This window comes from Orcinus orca, chromosome 13 (assembly GCF_937001465.1).
Source record: "Orcinus orca chromosome 13, mOrcOrc1.1, whole genome shotgun sequence".
NCBI classification, from domain to species: domain Eukaryota; kingdom Metazoa; phylum Chordata; class Mammalia; order Artiodactyla; family Delphinidae; genus Orcinus; species Orcinus orca.
The window spans coordinates 5,534,536-5,552,510 of NC_064571.1; the positions used below are offsets into that span (position 1 = coordinate 5,534,536).

A 17,975-nucleotide genomic window follows, 5' to 3' on the forward strand; every position below is an offset into this window, starting at 1 on the left:
CATCAAACAAACAAAAACAGAAGATAACGAGCGTTTGTGAGGACGTGAAGAAGTTAGAACCCTTGGGCACTCTTGGTGGGAACGTAAATTGGTGTAGCCACTGTGGAAAATAGGATAGTGGTTCCTCAAAAAATTGAAACTGGAACCACCATGTGATCCAGCAATTCCCCCTCTGGGCATATGCCCCAAAGACTTGAAAGCAAGGATTGGAACAGACATTCGCATCCCCGTGTTCAGAGCAGCGTTATGCACAATAGCCAAAGATGGAAGTAACCCAAGTGTCCATCAGCAGATGAATGGATAAACAAAACGTGGTCTATACGTACAACGCACTATTATTCAGATATAAAAAGGAAGGAAATTGTGATACAGACTGCAACGTGGACGAACCTTGAAGACATTATGCGAAATGAAATGAGCCCGTCACAAAAGGACAGATAATATGTGATTTCACTTATACGAGGCACCAAGAGGAGTCAGCTTCATAGAGACAGAAAGGAGAGTGGTGGTTGCGAGGGGCTGGAGGAGAGGGAACGGGCAGTAGCGTTTCTGGCCGGTACAGAGTTTCGGTTTTGCGAGACAACCAGAATTCTTTGGTTGGGTGGTGATGCACCAGCAATTGCACAACAGTGAGAAGGTACTTAATGCCACTGAACTCTGCATTTAAAAATGGTGCATTTTATGTTACGTATATTTTACCAGAATTAAAACATGAACAATTTTTTAAAAACCAAACACAGCAGAGCCCCTCGGTTTGTAACAGAGCTTGGCGTCCTGGAAGGTGTTAGAGGATGGCCAAGGAGACCAGCTTCCTGGAAGAGTGGCGGTGGGTACCGGCGCGTGAGGTGTCCAGGTGCCCAGAAACAGCTCAGGCTTCCGAGTGAAAGCCCAGGGAGGGGCTGATTGTTGTGGTGTGAAAGAAACGCTCCGTTTTTAGCATATTCATTGTTTCATCTCCCAGTCAGTCCTGGTTGGGCTTCCCATGTTCCTTAGAGACTTCAGTGCCTCTGCCACCAACTTGTGATAAGTTCTCCAAGGACAAAGAAAGGTCCCACAAGGAGAAAGAAAGGCCCCGCCCCTGGAAACCGAAGGACTAGAAGTTTTCTGTTTCACGGACAGGAAGGATTGTAGAAATGGGGAGAGAAGTGGTCAGACCTCTGAGGAGCGCAGAAGGATGAAGTGACCTGATTTCCTCTGCTGCGGGTACAGATCCGGCAGGTCGGACAGGTGGGCCCCCTGGCTCAGACCTCAGGCAAAAAAATCTAAATGTCACCTAAACCCTACGCACGCAGAGCCTGGCTGTAGACCAAGTAACTGTCTCCTGCATATAAGTACGGCTTTCGGATTTCTGCAGACTCTTGCGGTTCATAAGGTGGAAATTTACTTTGAAAGGTACAGAATTCGTAATAGCCTTTGATCAGGCTGAATCAAAGGGTACAGTCACTCCCAGTGTTACATTTTTCTTTATGAGGAAAAGGAGCCCTCAGAAATGTGAGAGCTGCAGGACCCGGTGTGGGTGCTCTGAAGTTGGCAATGATCAGATTGTCCATCACTCAAAACGAGGAGAGCATCATGAGGTTCTCAAGACCTTAGCTGTCAGCTTCATCTGATAGTGAGACCTGGGGAAGGTGATTATGCACCCAAGCAAGGAACTGAGTGATCTGATCGAATCCAGCCTTGGACAGGCTTTATAATCATGTATCACCAAAAACCGTATTGGTGGCTCCGTGTGAAAGCAAGCCTTGGCCCGTCTCACCTGCCAGGAGTCCTGGCCAGCCCTACTGCCTGCATATCCTCATCGCACCCCCCACTGGACCCACGTGTAGTTCAAAGTCAGGCTCACCTGCAGTAGGTGCTTCTGTGCTGCCGGTCTGCCAACGTGGACGCCTTTCTTGCTTCCATTCAGGATTTTGGAGGTGGACGTAAAAATGATAACAGTAAGAGCCGCCTGTGCTAGCCAGTGTACCAGCCACATCCCATGCCTGGATTTCTCATCACAAAAACTCCAAGAGATGTCTCAGAGTCAGAACCTACACCTGGGTCTGTGAGCTTTGAAGCCCTGGGTCAGAGTCATGGTCGTAAGTTCCTCTGGGCATGGAGACTAAATGCAAAAGCACGTACTCTTTAAGCCGAAGTAAAGGCACCATCTGAACATAGATGCTCTTACAGGACCTTCCACTTGTCCACTTAGTGTGTGCTGCCTCCTCCCATGGGCCATCCGTGAGATCTGGCTGTGAACTTTGGGGAGAAGATGAAAGGCCCTGGGCTGAATCTCCTGGAGCAGCAAAAGTACCAAGCGTTGGCGCTGGGCTCGCGACCAGGAGGCAGCCCTTTCTCTGAGTGTGGGCGGAGAAAAGACTCTGGTCCTGGACCTTGGTGGGATATCACTGATGGTATAATTTGGTCTTAATTGTCCACTCAGATGGCCGTCAGACTCAGCAGTGTCATTTTGAAATAGGAGGACAAGAGGCCCAGAGCACATGAATTTCAGTGACAAGGAAGAACAACTGGCAAAAGTTCATACCCAAGCTCATTTTGGAGGGTATTTTGGGCATTTCTTTTCTAAGGAGACCATTCCATGACTACATCGGAAGTAGCTATGAATAAACAAAAGTGAGCTTGTACTTAATGTTGGTCACGTTTTGCTGCCCCTCCCCAAACTTAGCCAGTGTTTCCCTGTGACACTTCACATGCCGGTTTTTTATACGTCAGCAAATGTCTTAATAAAATAAATATCAATATCTCATGGATCTGTGAATTTGCCACTGCCCCACACACCACCAGTGACATTACCCCGTGTTCAACCGTGAAGCAAATAATTGGTGTCCCAGCAGCTGTAAATAATCCATTGTGAGGTGTCCAAAGTGTCAGGTTCCCACCCTGATGCTATGGGAGAGTCTCAGAAAGTGCCCTCCTTGGGCTTGGACTGGGTTGAATGGTGCCCCCCCCAATGCATGTCTGTATGGAATATCAGAACGTGACTTTGTTTGGAAATAGGGTCTTTGCAGATGTAACCAGTTAAGAGGAGGCCCCACTGGATTAGGGTGGGCCCTTATAAGAAGAGACGACGAGGGGCCTCCCTGGTGGCTCAGTGTTCGGAATCCCCCTGCCAATGCAGGGGACTCGGGCTCGAGCCCTGGTCCGGGAAGATCCCACATGCCGTGGAGCAACTAAGCCCGTGCGCCACAACTACTGAGCCCGCGTTCTAGAGCCCAGAAGCCACAACTACTGAGCCCACGTGCCACAACTACTGAAGCCCACGCGCCTAGAGCCCGTGCTCCGCAACAAGAGAAGCCACCGCACCACAACAGCGAGTAGCCCCCGCTCACTGCAGCTAGAGAAAGCCCGCGCGCAGCAACGAAGACCCAACGCAGCCAAAAACAAAAAAAGAAGAGGCGAGGAGACAGCCAGGTGAAGGCGAGGGCACTAGAGTGATGCGTCTACGAGACAAGGAGTGCCAAGGGTTTCTGGCAGCCACTGGCAGCCAGGAGGAAAGCGTGGAGCACACGCTTCCTCAGCGCCTCTGGAAGGAGCCAACCTGGCTGACACCTTGATTTGGACTTTCAGCTTCCAGAACTGTGACAGAATATACTTCTGTTGCTTTAAGCCACCTGGCCTATGGTGATTGGTTACCTGAGGAAACCAATACAGGGCCACAGCTTCCCCTCACCCCGCCGTCCACCGTATGTTGACTTTTCCTCCTTCCAGGAAGCAGGTGGGGTTAACAACTGTGGTCTCTTGCTCTCGAGGAAAGTAAATGTAGGCCTCAGCCTGCCTCAGCCCAGAAAATAAGCTGTAGGTCATCAGTAAGAAAGGAGGAGATGCATTGTTGGTGAATTCCCTGCTAAAGAATTCTTCGGTGTTTAAAAACTATGCTGGCTTGCTTTATGTATTTCTTTAAAAGAATGAGGAGAAACCTGCCAGTCTGTCCCCAGCCAGAAAAGGGAAGGCTGTGACTGGGTGTCAGGGTGGACCACACCTTCTGAGCCCAGTCACCTGCCGTACCTGCTCCCTCACTCCCATCCTGCTGCTGGGACAGGCACCTGGCGGTCCCCTCGGGGCTGGACTCTGGGCTATGAGCCACGGGCACAGCCCCTCGTTGCCAGGGGACCCCACCTGCCCCGGGGCCAAGGAACATTTGGGCCATTGAAGGTCCCACCCCGAGCAGGGCCCTGGGGGCTGCAGATCACATCTGAACGCTACCGAGCTCTGCGCCCAACGGGAAGTAAAGGGCAGGGAAAGTGGCCTGCCTCTCTGTCCCTAGGTGTCTTCCATCTTCCATCTCATTACAATTTAAAGAATCAAAATGTAGTGGCCCCGCCCTAAATCACTCGGGTTTAACAGTCGTGCAAATGACGGCTTCGGGGGTGGGGGGAGGGGGGAGGAGCTGTGCACGCCTGTCCTGGGTCCTAGGAAGCCACATGGGCTCCAGCTGTCACCTGCAGGGGTGATCGACTACTAGCGGCAGGCTGGCGGCATTGTTTTGTGTTTTAGCGAGTAAATCTCTGCGTCACAGTGGAGACCTTGGCTGCCACCTTTACAAAGTTACATGAAGCAGCGTCTGCTGAGCCCAGTAATTTGGGCTTCTTTTTAATATGCCTGCACGCCAGAAAGATTGAACAACAACAACAAAACCTCACCATAGTCTAAATCAATATTCTTAACTCCGGCCTGAGCACATTACAGATGCCGAAGGGTGAGACTTTGCATTCGATAAAGTAAGCGTATTTCATTCTGTTGGGTCCCTTGCTTGCGTCTGCCCCTCATCAAAGTGTCCTCACTCGAGAAAAACTGAGGCCAACCTTCTCTTCCCGCTCTTCTTCCTCCCCGCCCCCAGGTTGGTTGACACCTTCTGCATCTGCGAAGGGTACATTGTGCCTCGCTGCCTCATGTATGAGACTTACGTGGAGACCTGCGGGCAGAATGCTCAGAGCCAAGTCAACCCAGCCACGTTTGGGAAGGTAGGTTGTGAAGATACAAATACATGTCCACTGAGTAAAAAGGGCACGCAAGTTAATGACGAGGAAATGCTGGGATTTATTTGGGTCTGATGGCTTCCCAGGGCATATAACTGGCTTCACCCTGGGAACCAGCCTCATCTCCATCTGAAAGCCGTTCCGTCCTTTGTCCATACTTCATAGTGAGGGGCCAGGGAAGTTCAAGGGTGGGGTGGCATTCACCCAAGCGAATGCAGCTATGGCAGCCTCAGATACCCCCCATTCTCAGCCAGCTTGCTGGGCCGTTATTCCCTGCATAGAAATGCCACAGCTCAGGACCCCACAAGCTCAAAGAGCCACTTTGTGGTGTCAGACAGCTTATGCTTCCCACAATTCGGTTGTTCCCAGAGAATTCACGGGCACTCAGAGGATTCCTCTGGAGGTTAAGAACTCTGTCAGGGGTTTGTTTAGACCACGCAATACACAGCAAACGTTAGCACAAGGGTGGCCTATCTGAGACCCTCCACAGCTAACGTATTTATTGAGCAGCTGCTATGTGCTGGCACTGTTTTAGGTGCTGAGTGTACAACAGTGAACAGAACAGAGAAAAATTCCTGCCTTTACTACATTTATTATATTATAGTTGAGGGAGATAAAGAAGATAAAGTATATAGTCTCTTAGGTGGTATAAATGCTAAATGGAGCAGAAGGAGGAAAGGACCGTGTGTGTGGTTTGTTTTTTTGGTTTGTTTTTTGGGTTTTTTTGCGGTACGCAGGCCTCTCACTGTTGTGGCCTCTCCCGTTGCGGAGCACAGGCTCCGGATGCGCAGGCTTAGCGGCCATGGCTCACGGGCCCAGCCGCTCCGCGGCATGTGGGATCTTCCCGGACCAGGGCATGAACCAGTGTCCCCTGCATCGGCAGGCAGACTCTCAACTACTGCGCCACCAGGGAAGCCCCGTGTGTGTGTTTTAGGGGAGGCCTTGTAATTTGAGGGAAGGCAAACAGGGAAGGCCTCCCTGAGAAGTAACATTTGAGTCCAGATTTCCAAAAGGTGAGGCAGTGAGTATGGGGCTATATGAGCAAAGAGCAGTGCAGACAGAGCCAACGCAAAGGCCCTGAGGCAGGAGGGGGCTCAGGTAGCAAGGGGGCTGCAGTGGCTGGAGGGCAGAGACCAGGGAGACACGACTCAGGGAGGTGGGAGGAGCCCAGGCATGCAGGGAGTGGACAGGGATGCAGCAGCGGGTGTCGTGAGAAGGGGTCAAAATCTGGGTGTATTTGGAAGACAGAGCCAATAGGATTTGCTGATGGAAAGAATTAATAGAATCACGGGGCTTAATTGTTATTAAATTAACAATAATAACTTTCAATCGTATATTGCATCGTATTTATTTTCAATCCGGTTTTCAGAAATAGACAGACATCCACTCAAAACAAATTAAAAGGAGAATTTTTTTAAAGGGATATCTCATTTAATCCAACTGCAAGAAGTTGGACTGGGCCTTATAGAATTTAGTCCAGTACTACCCAGTAAAAATGTAATAGAGGCTTCCCTGGTGGCGCAGTGGTTGAGAGTCCGCCTGCCGATGCAGGGGACACGGGCTCGTGCCCCGGTCCGGGAGGATCCCACATGCTGCGGAGCGGCTGGGCCCGTGAGCCATGGCCCTGAGCCTGCGCGTCCGGAGCCTGTGCTCCGCAACAGGAGAGGCCACAACAGTGAGAGGCCCGTGTACCGCAAAAAAAAAAAAAAAAAAAAAAAAAAAATGTAATAGGAGCTATAGATAGAATTGTAAATATTCTAGATCCTCATTTTAAAAGTTTTTTTAGGGTGAAATTAATTTTTTATAACTTTTAAATTCAACCCAAAATATTCAAAATACTGTCATTCAACATGGAATCAGTATTTAAAAATGAACACGTTGTTTTTTGCATTCTCTTCTTCGTGCTAGATCTCAAAACTCCGACACGTCATTTCACATGTACAGCCCGTCTCAGTTCACATGTACAGCCCGTCTCAGTTCACGTGTACAGCCCGTCTCAGTTCACGTGTACAGCCCGTCTCAGTTCACGTGTACAGCCCGTCTCAGTTCACGTGTACAGCCCGTCTCAGTTCGGACCAGCCACATTTCAAGTGCTCAGTGGCCACGAGTGGCTGGTGTGTCCCCTCTGAGAAAACCCATGACTAGATTACGTCACCAGGCATCTCCTCTCTCTCCCTCTGGTGTATCCGTATGTAAACCACTGGGACCCTGCTTCTCCGCACTGGGCTGCTCCCGGCCCCTTCCCAGAAGCCAGCTTCTGCCACCACTTAGCAGCTTCCCAAGGTGGCTGCTTGTCCTGTGATTCCCGTGATGCTGTCCGTGACCACCTGCCCCAGGGCCCCACACTGTAATGGTCTTTAGGTGAGAGAGGCCCACAGGGAGGACAGGTGGGTGGGAGGAAACAGTTGGCATCTTTGAGGCTTTGTCTTGTGTCACAGCCATCAGCAGAGGCTGGTAGCATTAGAAGTCAAGGAACAAACCAGGAGTGATTACGGTGGAGGGTCCCACAGCCGGTTACAGTGCTTGGGCAGCAAATCTGGTCTCCTTCGTTACGGGTCAGTCCTCTTTCCACCTGCTGTTCCCTCACAAATATCCTGGACTTCCAAGAGAACTTGGAGGTCACTGGTCCAACTCCACATCCAACGCAAGAGCCCTTCAAAAGCACCTCTGGCTGGGAGCTTTTATGAGAACAAAATGCCCTCTCTGGGCAGAGACAGCCATGGGGGCTCGGAGCTGGGAGTGGGCAACGCGTTTCTGCAACAAGGAAGCTGCTCTTCCTCTGGGCAGACGCGGTCCCTCCCCAGGATCCATGCTTGGCAAGCAGAGCACAGGCGGATGGAAAGCCACCCGACTCCTTGCAGGCCTGGGGACAGCTCACAGCCTGCAGGATCAGACCCCTGCAGGGGCCACCTGGCCGGTGCTGAAATGACCTGGGGGACAAGCCTGCTCACGGCCTCAGAGATGCCAGTTCAACCTCTTGCTCCCATCTTTCCTCCCTTCCTTCTTGCTCCCTGTTTCTCGGTGGTCATCAGTGGACAGAATGGAATCGGTTCATGACACGCTCTTACCTTAGATCCACTCACAGCCTGATTCCCTCTGGTTCTTTCGTTCTTTTTTTTTTTGGCGGTACGCGGGCCTCTCACTGTCGTGGCCTCTCCAGTTGCGGAGCACAGGCTCCGGGCGCGCAGGCTCAGCGGCCATGGCTCACAGGCCCAGCCGCTCCACGGCATGTGGGATCCTCCCGGACCGGGGCACGAACCTGTGTCCCCTGCATCGGCAGGCGGACTCCCAACCACTGCGCCACCAGGGAAGCCCTCTTTCGTTCTTTTTTAACAATGTTATAAGCATCTGTGAACCCACCGCCCTGTATGAACCATATGGCCAGATCCCTGTATCCATCTCCCTGCCTTCCCCGCTGGTGGGAACCATCAACCCCTTCATCGTTATCTTTCCTTTCTAAAAAGAGTTTTAGTGCATTTGTATGTCTTTCTGTTTTTCTTTTTTTTGACCTTTGACCCCCTTCACCCATTTTGACCACCCCCATCCCCTACCTCTGGCAACCATCAATCTGTTCTCTGTTTCAGTGAGATTGGTGGTTTTGTTTTACTGTTGTTTTCTACATTGCATATATAAGCAAGATCATACCATCTTTGGCTTTCTCTGTCTGACTTATTTTATATAATGTATTTCTTTTAAAAGCCCATTTTTTATTTTTGTGGCTTAACTTTTTAAAAAGGAGGGTCATGTTATATGTCATCTTTTGGGACTTGTTCCACTTATTATTATATCAAGATTCCTCTACATTCATTGACTGTTGTGTAGTAGTTCAGTTTACCTACCTTCTCTCCCTTTGATGAGCATTTGGGTCGTTTCCCAATTTTGCTGTCGTGAACATTCACATGTGTGTCTCCTGCTATGCACGTGGAGATGTTCTCTTGGGCGTGTGTGTCCAGGGCTGAACTTGCAGGCTGACGGGCTGTGTGACTATGACGTCTGGGGATGGGACCAGATCGTTTTCTGAAATGATGGCTTCCGTTGCCCTCCCACCGACATTTCTGTAGATTCCTATGATGTTTCCAAAACACTGACATTTTTAGACCCATTTCTCTAGCCGCAGTCGTCATCCCTGAAACACAGTCATTGGTGGAAGCTCTGCACTTTGGATAATCATAAAATAAGGAGTAGAATCTTCTAATACGGCAGCTGCTCAAATATCGGAAAGGATTGTTTAAACCTTCGTGTCTTCCCTTCTTCATTGAATACTCTTCAGTCCCAAATTTTTACTTCCCTGACTACTTGTTTCGTTTTGACTTCAATTTATTGGTGTTTCTCTTGAAAGGTAGGTTCCCCAAGGGTACAACCCAGTGTCTCAGGAGGGCTCAGAAGACGGGGCTTTTATTTTTCTTTTTTAACTTTTTGGGCTACTGTTCGCTTTCATGCTTCCATGCCACTCTGCTGGTTTCATTTTAAGCTTGTGATCCAAAAAAAGAAAAAAAAAACCCTTCGGTATTTTTTTCACACGAATTAAAAGTAAGCTAGCCCTCCCCAAACTGCTTTATAAACTGTAAAGCACTCCACGTAGATACAATATGTTGTCCTTGTTATCAGACTGTGGTCACTATGCCCGTGACCGTGGGAACCCAAGAGTGGCTGTTCCCTTATTCCGAGTTGCAGCTTCTTAGTGCCGACCTGCCGTGTCTTCTAGACTCACAGTCATCCAGTCGTCTCAGCCTGCTGAAGCTCACACGTGGGAATAGCACATCTCTTATCCCTCCTTCAATAAATCAAAAGCAATGTGGACACGTGCAAGGTGTTAGGCTCCGGAGCTCGCTGGGTATCTCTGGAAGGTTTTCCAACCAGCCAGGAATTCCCCCGGCTGTCTTATCGCTCAGCCCACATTTGGTCCTTTCTTCACTAGGCACATTGGGCACTTCCTCAAGGGCTTTGCTAGTCTGGGTATCCTGGCACTAAGCCATTTTCTTATCTGGCAGCCTTATCAGATGGGAGTTGGGTGATGAGCTTGACATGTCTTGGTTCTAGATGATCTCTGCTTCCTTTTTTAAGAAATCAAAGGCTCCTTTTCAAAACCTCTCTCAGATTTTCTTCTAAGTGGTTTCCCCTCAAGGGCAGTCCTACTACAGGGTGTTCCGAAAAAAGAGTTAAAAACAGCCTCCGGTGCGTGACCATGGGCATTTGTCTAGCATTTTTGATCTTCCTACTTCCCTTCGAATCCATCCCCCAAGACACTGAGGTCCTGGCTTTCAATTCTCGTTGGGAATTTGCCCGAAGAATGAGTCAGTTCAGTGGTGCTGGTCTTGGAAAGGGACCCTGAGCTGCTGAATCTGTGACTCGGTGGAGAAGGGAGAGGAAGGGGAAAAGGATGTGATCCCAAAGCTTGTTTACAAGAGAAACAGCAAAATACCCACTTCTCATTTCCTGCCCCCCCCCCGGGATTGGGGTTGATTCCAGACTCCACACCAAGTTCCTGTGCAGATGTTGGGGTGTTTCTTGCTCTGCTCAGCAGTCCCGGGTGTACGACAGGTCATCTCACTCCCAGTGCAAGTGATGCCTTATGTGGATGAGGAAATTTCCCAAAGGCTGACTTCCTTTTTTTAAAGTAACATTTCCTGATGTTTTTCTGATTATGAAAGAACACATTCCCTTTATAGAAAATGTGGGAATTCGAGAGAAGGGTATAAAAGAAGAAGAAGATAAATGCCGGCTACGACCTCACTGTCCAGAGATGCAAGCACGCGTGTGGTTTATTTGCAGGCCCCCGACACACTCACATACACGTGCCAGCAGGAGCGGGGAGTGATCACAGAGGCCTCTCTGTTTCCCACGTCCCTTCGGTCCTGCCCACGCAGTGGTGCTTCCTCCCTCCTGAAGGAGCATCTGAGCAGGCAGCCTGGCCTCTCTAGAACTCCTTGGGTGACACAAAGCCCCATTGTCCTTCTAGTTTACCAAACAGTATCCGTCTGACGCTTCGAATGTCCAGCCCCACATAACGTCCAAACTCTGAGCTGGGTTTGACGTGGAATCGCTTCCGCAGTCCTCCAGCGAGGTTTCTCGCCAGCAGAGAACTAGTTGCGGGGGTCTTCTCTTCCTCCCTCCCTTTCTTCTACCACCTTGCTGGGTGTTGGTTGGACCCCGTGGGAGGGGAAGGTTAAGAGTGGCTGCAAAGTTTCTACTGCACAGCTTCACACTTTGGGAGGCCAGGCAGACCCTTGTCTCCTGGTGCCTTTGTTGACTTCTGCAGGGCAGCCCTTGGGAATGTCCTAGAATGCATCCCTGGCCTTGGTGAATGACTCTGAAGCCTGACTGCCCATCCTGGGGGGCCTTGCTGGGCAGAGTCCAGGCTCTCCCACCTGTCAGCTCTTTATCACGGGTGACCAGTGTCTGGCCATCGAAACTTCTCAGCCACTCTTGGCCTGAACGGGCTGTGGGTGTGCTGAGCCAGGGCAGCAGCCGTGCCCCTCTGCCTTCCCCCCAAGGCCACTGGCTGGCCAGCCGTCTCTCATCCATCCAGAGTCCTCTGCCCAAGCCAGACACTGACTGCGAGGGCCTCACGATCAGCCCTTCAGGCAAATCTGTGAACCCCCTTCCCCTGGGCCCCAGGTGACTGGACCATCCCGTCCTGCACACCCTTCATAGGTCAGGGAGTGGTCTTGCTGCAAGAAACCCCCTTATACATCCTCCGTTTCCTCCTCTCTCTGTCTCATGGTGGGTGATTTGAGTCGAGGACTTTTTAGAGTTTTATAACCAAATTTTAGCTGAAAGCCTGAAGGTGTAAGTCCCCTGGCAGGGCGTGTCTCACAGTTCACCTTGCTGTCTGTCTCTGTCTTCACGCCCCAGCCTCTTGTGTAGACACCACAAGGATGGATGGATTGAAAGATCAATGTGTGGATGGATGGATGGACATGTGGATGGTCAAACAGGTGGCTGGACAGACAGACAGACAGGTAGCCCTAAGCCTAGAATCAGACTAACTAGTTTATAATCCTGGGCAAGTTATTTAACTTTTTTGTGCCTCAACTTCGTCATCCGTAAAACGAGAATATTCATAATGTTAATAACAGTACCTCCTTCATAAGAGGCTTTTAAGAAATTAACGCGAAAAACACACGTAGAGAGAATTGGACAGTGCTGGCACGTAGAAAGCAACCAAGGGCCCTTAACTTTCATAATTATGTACATGCATATTTTCTCTTAGAATGTCATAAACATTTTCACATTAAACTATTTCTAAATGCATGGTGTAGAATGGCTATGAAATATTTTTTTGGCTGTTCCAGAATCCATTTAACCATTTTCCTTATTGGAAATTTATGAAGTTTATAATTTTTCTCTATTCTGAGGAACATGAGTCTCCACCTGTATCTGGTAATTTCCCTCCGAGAGATTCTAGACAATTGTAAGCCCACGTGCTAGTTCTTGATGTTCTTACCCTAATCCATAGTATCCTTGACCTAGGGAACTTGTTGGGTAAGAACTACATTTAGCTGTGTTTCAACTTGCATTCATTGTGTGGTTAGGGAGGGTGAGTCCTTTGACATGTGTTTTGGTTATGTGTATCCTTCGTGTATGTACATTATTATCCGATCACTTTCTCTTGGGGTGTTAGTGTTTTTCCTGTTGATTTATGTGAGCTCTATATACTAGGTAGATACGTTGTTTTTTTACTTATTACATCTTTTGGAAATAATCATCTCAGTTGCTTTTTAAATTTTGACTGTGGTGTTCCCGATTATAAAGTGAAATCACAGGATAGTCTGGGGTTGGAAATACTCAGTAAAATAAGACGTGTGGATTACCGTCCTGCCAGGCAACTAGGAATTTGTTTCTGCTTCTCCCTCCACAACACCAGATGATACGCCAGGGCCTTGAATCTGAGCCTGCTGCGAGCTTGAGGATAATCCTTCTAGGTAGCACGTATTTTACAACTAGACCTAGAGGGAAGGTTTTAAGCGATGTTCTCAAGAGAAGATGAAGTGGTCAATCTACAGTTGAAAGTAGGAACTTCTGGCTCCGAATGCTGCCTCTAGACGTGGCTGACGTTTTCTTTTAACTCCTGTTGTCACTTGTTTTCGTCGTACGTTCTGGTTCTCCTTCCCTGAAGGAGCCTCCATTTGGCCTCGTGACCTCGATGTGCCAAGACCTGCCTCTCCGTCCCTAACTTGTGCCTTCCCACCTGGGCTTGGGCGGCTTCCTGGAGGAAGAGGTGGGGCCTGGCACCAGCCAAGAGAAACGCTTCAAGACACTGTCAAATCCTGCTGCTTTTGGAAGCTAAGAATAAACAAAGGAGGCTGGCAGAAGCGGAGGCTGAGTGACTACGGAGCAAATTGTAGAAAATCACAGAAATCATTACATGACAGCTTGGCACATCCTGCCTTCCTGCTTTGTATTTTGTAATTTTACCACAGTCCAGGATTTCCCTTTTCAACAGACATCCACTTGGATACCATGCTTGTCATGGACCTGTGAACGACCTGTAACCCTGTAAAAAAAACAGACTTCTGTTTTTTTAAAATGTAATTGGTCATAGACATCATATCAGTGCTGTCTAACAAAACGCACATCAGAAAGATGGTGGGGTTTGGGACTTCCGTGGCGGTCCAGTGGTTAAGACTCCGCGCTCCCAATGGAGGGCGCACGGGTTCGATCCCTGGTCGGGGAACTAAGATCCTGCATGCCGCATGGCACGGCTGAAAAAAAAAAAGATAAGATAACGGAGAGATGAAACGTTGAGTCCAGAAGTACCTCTGTTATTCAATATTTAACAGCATTTGCTAACAAAACCTTTAAAATGAAAAAATTAGGTAAACAAATGAATAATAAAAAGTGAAAATGCCAATCACATTGGAAGAAAGAAACTAGTAAAATCATGGCACACTCACATGCTGGACTATTTTGCAGCGTTTGTATTGATACTTCCCTGTTTTCAGAGGATTTTTAATGGCAAGGGGAAGTGTTTATGGTACAAGCTGGAGGGAAGAAAGTGGAAAGCAGAGCTGCAGGCATGCTAATTGTGCGATGCTGGTATTTCCTATGTAGACCCCCAGAATCCGTGTACATAGTGAGGCTTCGGAAAAAGATGGGAATGGACCACATTGAGGTCTACACGGCAGTATCCCTCTGAGTGGTGTGTTTCCTTCTTTATACTTGTCCGACTTTTCCAAATTTCAGTTACATATATTTTCTTAACGATCGGAAAAGAGGGAATACAGTTTAAACGTGGCAAGAGACGAAGCTGGAAGTTCTATTTCTAAATTTTCAAATTGCAGCTTTACATCTGGCTTATTCTTTTAGCTCGTGCGCTTGGTTTTCCCTGATCTTGGCACCCGGAGGTGGGGCACAAGAGGAGGCGCCAGGTAGGTTGATCATTTTTGTTTTATTATTTTTTTCAATAACACTTATTTCTTAAAAGTTCACATGTGCATAATAGGAAACCAAAAAACAAAAGAAGCAAAACACAAAGTCATCCATAATCACAAGCAGTTGGTTTGTTTTATTGTAAATGTTAAAAACACACATTTTGAAAAAAATCACAAAATGGGTGACCAGAGAAATGCAAAACTAAACAAACGATAAATATCACCTCTTACCAAAGAGTTCCTACAATTATATGAAATTCCCAGTGCCTGGTATAATTCAGGTGATGCCAGGACCAAGTATGAGTCTCTACCTTCTTGAGAGATTTGGTTAACATACAAAAGTCACAGTGTATTTTTCTGTTTCTGATACTTCCAACGTTTAGACATGTAAATGTCTAACTGTTGAAATAGTTAAGCAACTATATCCCTAGAACAAGAAAACTGTTTTAATTACTCCTCGAACTAAAATTTCTAAGCGTTCATCTAATTCGCATATTTGGATTCTATTCTGGAGACAGAAGGTACCCGGGTGGTATTTTTAACTTGGAAGGAAATTCCAGTGTTATCGGGTGCATCCTGTTATAATTGTCACTCAGTTATCATTGTTATTTGTTGTTTGTTTTAAATCAAGAAAAATCAGGAGAAATCAGTGAAATCAGGAAATCAGTAAGAAGGGATGGAAACCAAACTAGGGAAGGAGCCTGCCACCCTTGAAGGAGTGGAAGGCATGGAAGAGTTTGCCAAGCTAAACACTGGGCAACAGTTAATTTGAAAAAACTGTGTTGGGCTGCTAGGAGCCCATACGAGCTGCTGCCTTTCCCCAGCTCAGCAGAGGAGGAACCAGCCTTCCTACTGGGGGTCTGAGAACCTGAGTCCATTCAGCAGAGGGGACACTGGCATCGGTCCACCTCCCTTTGAGAAAGTCAATGGCGGAGGCAACCGGAGGCTTTCCCTGTGGCATCTCTTTAAGATTCGAGTGTCGTAAGTCGGGAAAGCAGAGGAGAACATCTGCAAGCCCGTTTCAAAGTTGATGCATGTGAACTAGTATGAAATTGTCCACCTGACAGAGCTTGGTCAGGCCGTATGACTGGTTAGCTTTTCCTAATAAATGGAGTCAGTGATGAAACCCAGAGAAGAACTCTGGGGCTTCCCTGGTAGCGCAGTGGTAGAGAGTCCGCCTGCCGATGCAGGGGACGTGGGTTCGTGCCCCGGTCCGGGAAGATCTCACATGCCGCGGAGCGGCTGGGCCCGTGAGCCATGGCCGCTGAGCCTGCACGTCCGGAGCCTGTGCTCTGCAATGGGAGAGGCCCCGGCAGTGAGAGACCCGCGTACCGCAAAAACAAAAAACAAAAAACAAAAAAAACCTCTGTCTTCCTTGGCTAGTCTGTTCTGTGTCTTCTCTAAAGCACGCCAGTGGTTTGACATCATCTTGAAGACAACCTTTATTTTTCAGGTATCATTAACGACGGGATCCGTATCAAGAACAGTTCTTTCTTCTATGCCCAGTACTGCTGCCTTCTGGGTGAAAAAAGATATCACAGGTTAGTACCTGTCATTTAGGTCACAGCCTGATCCGTATTAGGACCGTTCGTACTTTGAACCTAACTGGCTTTTCGGCTGTTGTGCCATTCATCTTTTTAAGGATGCAAGCACACACATCACATGACCATGCCTCTGACACGGGCCACATCGTTGGCCAGAGAAATGCGCATCGCGTTCACTTCCTCGGATACTGTTCATTTTCATCCTCATCTCAGTGGCCAAAGCCGTTTTGCACAAAGTCTTCGTCCTTCTCCATCCCTCTGTCAAATATGACAGAATGAGCTACTTCCTGCGCGAAACTTCCTCTAGCCCTCAGGACTCTGCGTCATCCAGTTCCTTCCCCAGAATGAGCCCTTCTTGGTCTCCTTACCTCTCCCCGCCCCCCGAGGGCATGCATCTCCCTGAGATCCAACCCTTCATAATCCATGATGCTCTTCCCACACTTCGGCCCCAGGACACCTCATCCCTTTCTGTCTTCCACCTGCCGCTCCGTCCACGGATGACTCCTTCTAAATCACTCTCCCACCTCCTAGGCTTTTCTGTCTGGCTGTCTACTGGACATTTCCATCCAGAAGACCCACTGGTACCTCACACTGAGGATGCAGAAATTTAACTTCATCCTCTCCCTCCAATCACTTCTGCCTCTTGACGTCCCTATTTCCATCTGCGATCCCAATAGATACAACCTGTGCAGGGCGTCACCCGAAAGCCATCCCTGACTCCCTCGGGTCACAAGTCCTGTTCATTCTTCCCTTTCGGGTCTCCTGACCACTCTTTATGGTTACTGATGTTTCCTTGAAGCCCTGGTCATCTCATAATAATCAGGATTATTTCCATGGATCCCACGTGACCTCCCTCTCCTCAGCCTCACCTCTCTGTAAACACAGCCGTGAGTAAAGCAACTACACTCCGGTAACAATTAATTTAAAAAATTAAATTAAAAGTATAATAATAAATAAATAAATGGAAGGAGTAAGAAAATAATGGATAATCTTGATTTGGCAAAACTTAAAACTTCTTTATCTTAAATAATTACAGGGAAATTCCATGTGTCTATGGGCCACATTCTTAGATATAATTTAACAAATGTAATACTTAATAGCAAAATATTCATGTTAATTCATATGAAGGCTGAGAACCCAGCAGGACCAAAACCAAAAAGAGATATTTAAAAATGAGAAATATGAATTCTGAAACATATCAAGAAACCTTAATACCTTAAGGAATTCTATGAAAACTGTCTTTGTAATACTACTCATTAATATAAATACAAACCCCTAAATTTCAAAAGAAGTAAATAAATAAATAAACACAACTGTGAGACTAACCTCCCCACAATTCTGCATTTTCTTTGTCTCTTCCTTGCTCAGAAACACTCAGGAGCTTGCTCGTACCTCCTGCGTGAAGCCTACGCACCCCCCTTTCCCAGACTGGTGTCCGCCCCCCAGATCCTTCCTACTGCACTTTATCCGACCCTGTTGCCAGTTTCTCCCCCATATAAGCTGCTGGTTTCAGCCATACTCACTTTTCTCTGAAAATGTCAAATGCGGTTCTGTCTTTGCTCCTATCATCCTGTCCTTGCATGATGTCATTCCTTCTTCTCTCTGTCTCAGTGGACCTTCCTGAATCCTGTCCCTTCCCTGGGACATACCTCAGGGACCACCTGCTCCAGGGAACCGTCCTCAGCAGCCCCAGCTCTAGGGAAGACCCCCTCCTCCAGTGCCCCACGCCGCTCACTGGCTGTCGACCCAGCCAGCGTTGCCTCTTAATTCATACATTGTTCATGGGGCCTTCATGTGGCATAAATAGAGGACCACATATCCAAGCAGCCAGGGTCAGTTTTACCTTTACTTCTAGCCCAGCATGATGATTAAGAGGCCCCTTCACTCTCCAAAGGGTTCTAGTGTGGACAAGAAACTGCAACGAATTAGATGATCACCTTTTGTATAAGGTACCCTGTGTTGTAAGGCAGCGGCCAAGGGGGAGCCACGGGGAACCACCGGTATGGGTAAGACGCGGACCCGTCTCTCTGATGGCTTCATAGAGGAACTAAGTGTACATTTCGCTTGATAGCAAGTATAAC

The 17,975-nt window shown here is 48.2% G+C and overlaps 1 protein-coding gene across 1 annotated transcript in view; it reads left to right on the forward strand.

Moving 5' to 3' along the window:
- The first annotated feature begins 4,841 nt into the window (after window positions 1-4,841).
- The window catches only part of RFX8 (regulatory factor X8), a 56,644-nt gene continuing 43,510 nt past the window's right edge, over window positions 4,842-17,975 (forward strand). Inside the window, 1 exon segment of the mRNA XM_033401757.2 lies at window positions 4,842-4,961. Within this exon segment, the coding sequence (XP_033257648.2) occupies window positions 4,890-4,961 (72 nt within the window). The 5' untranslated portion in view covers window positions 4,842-4,889.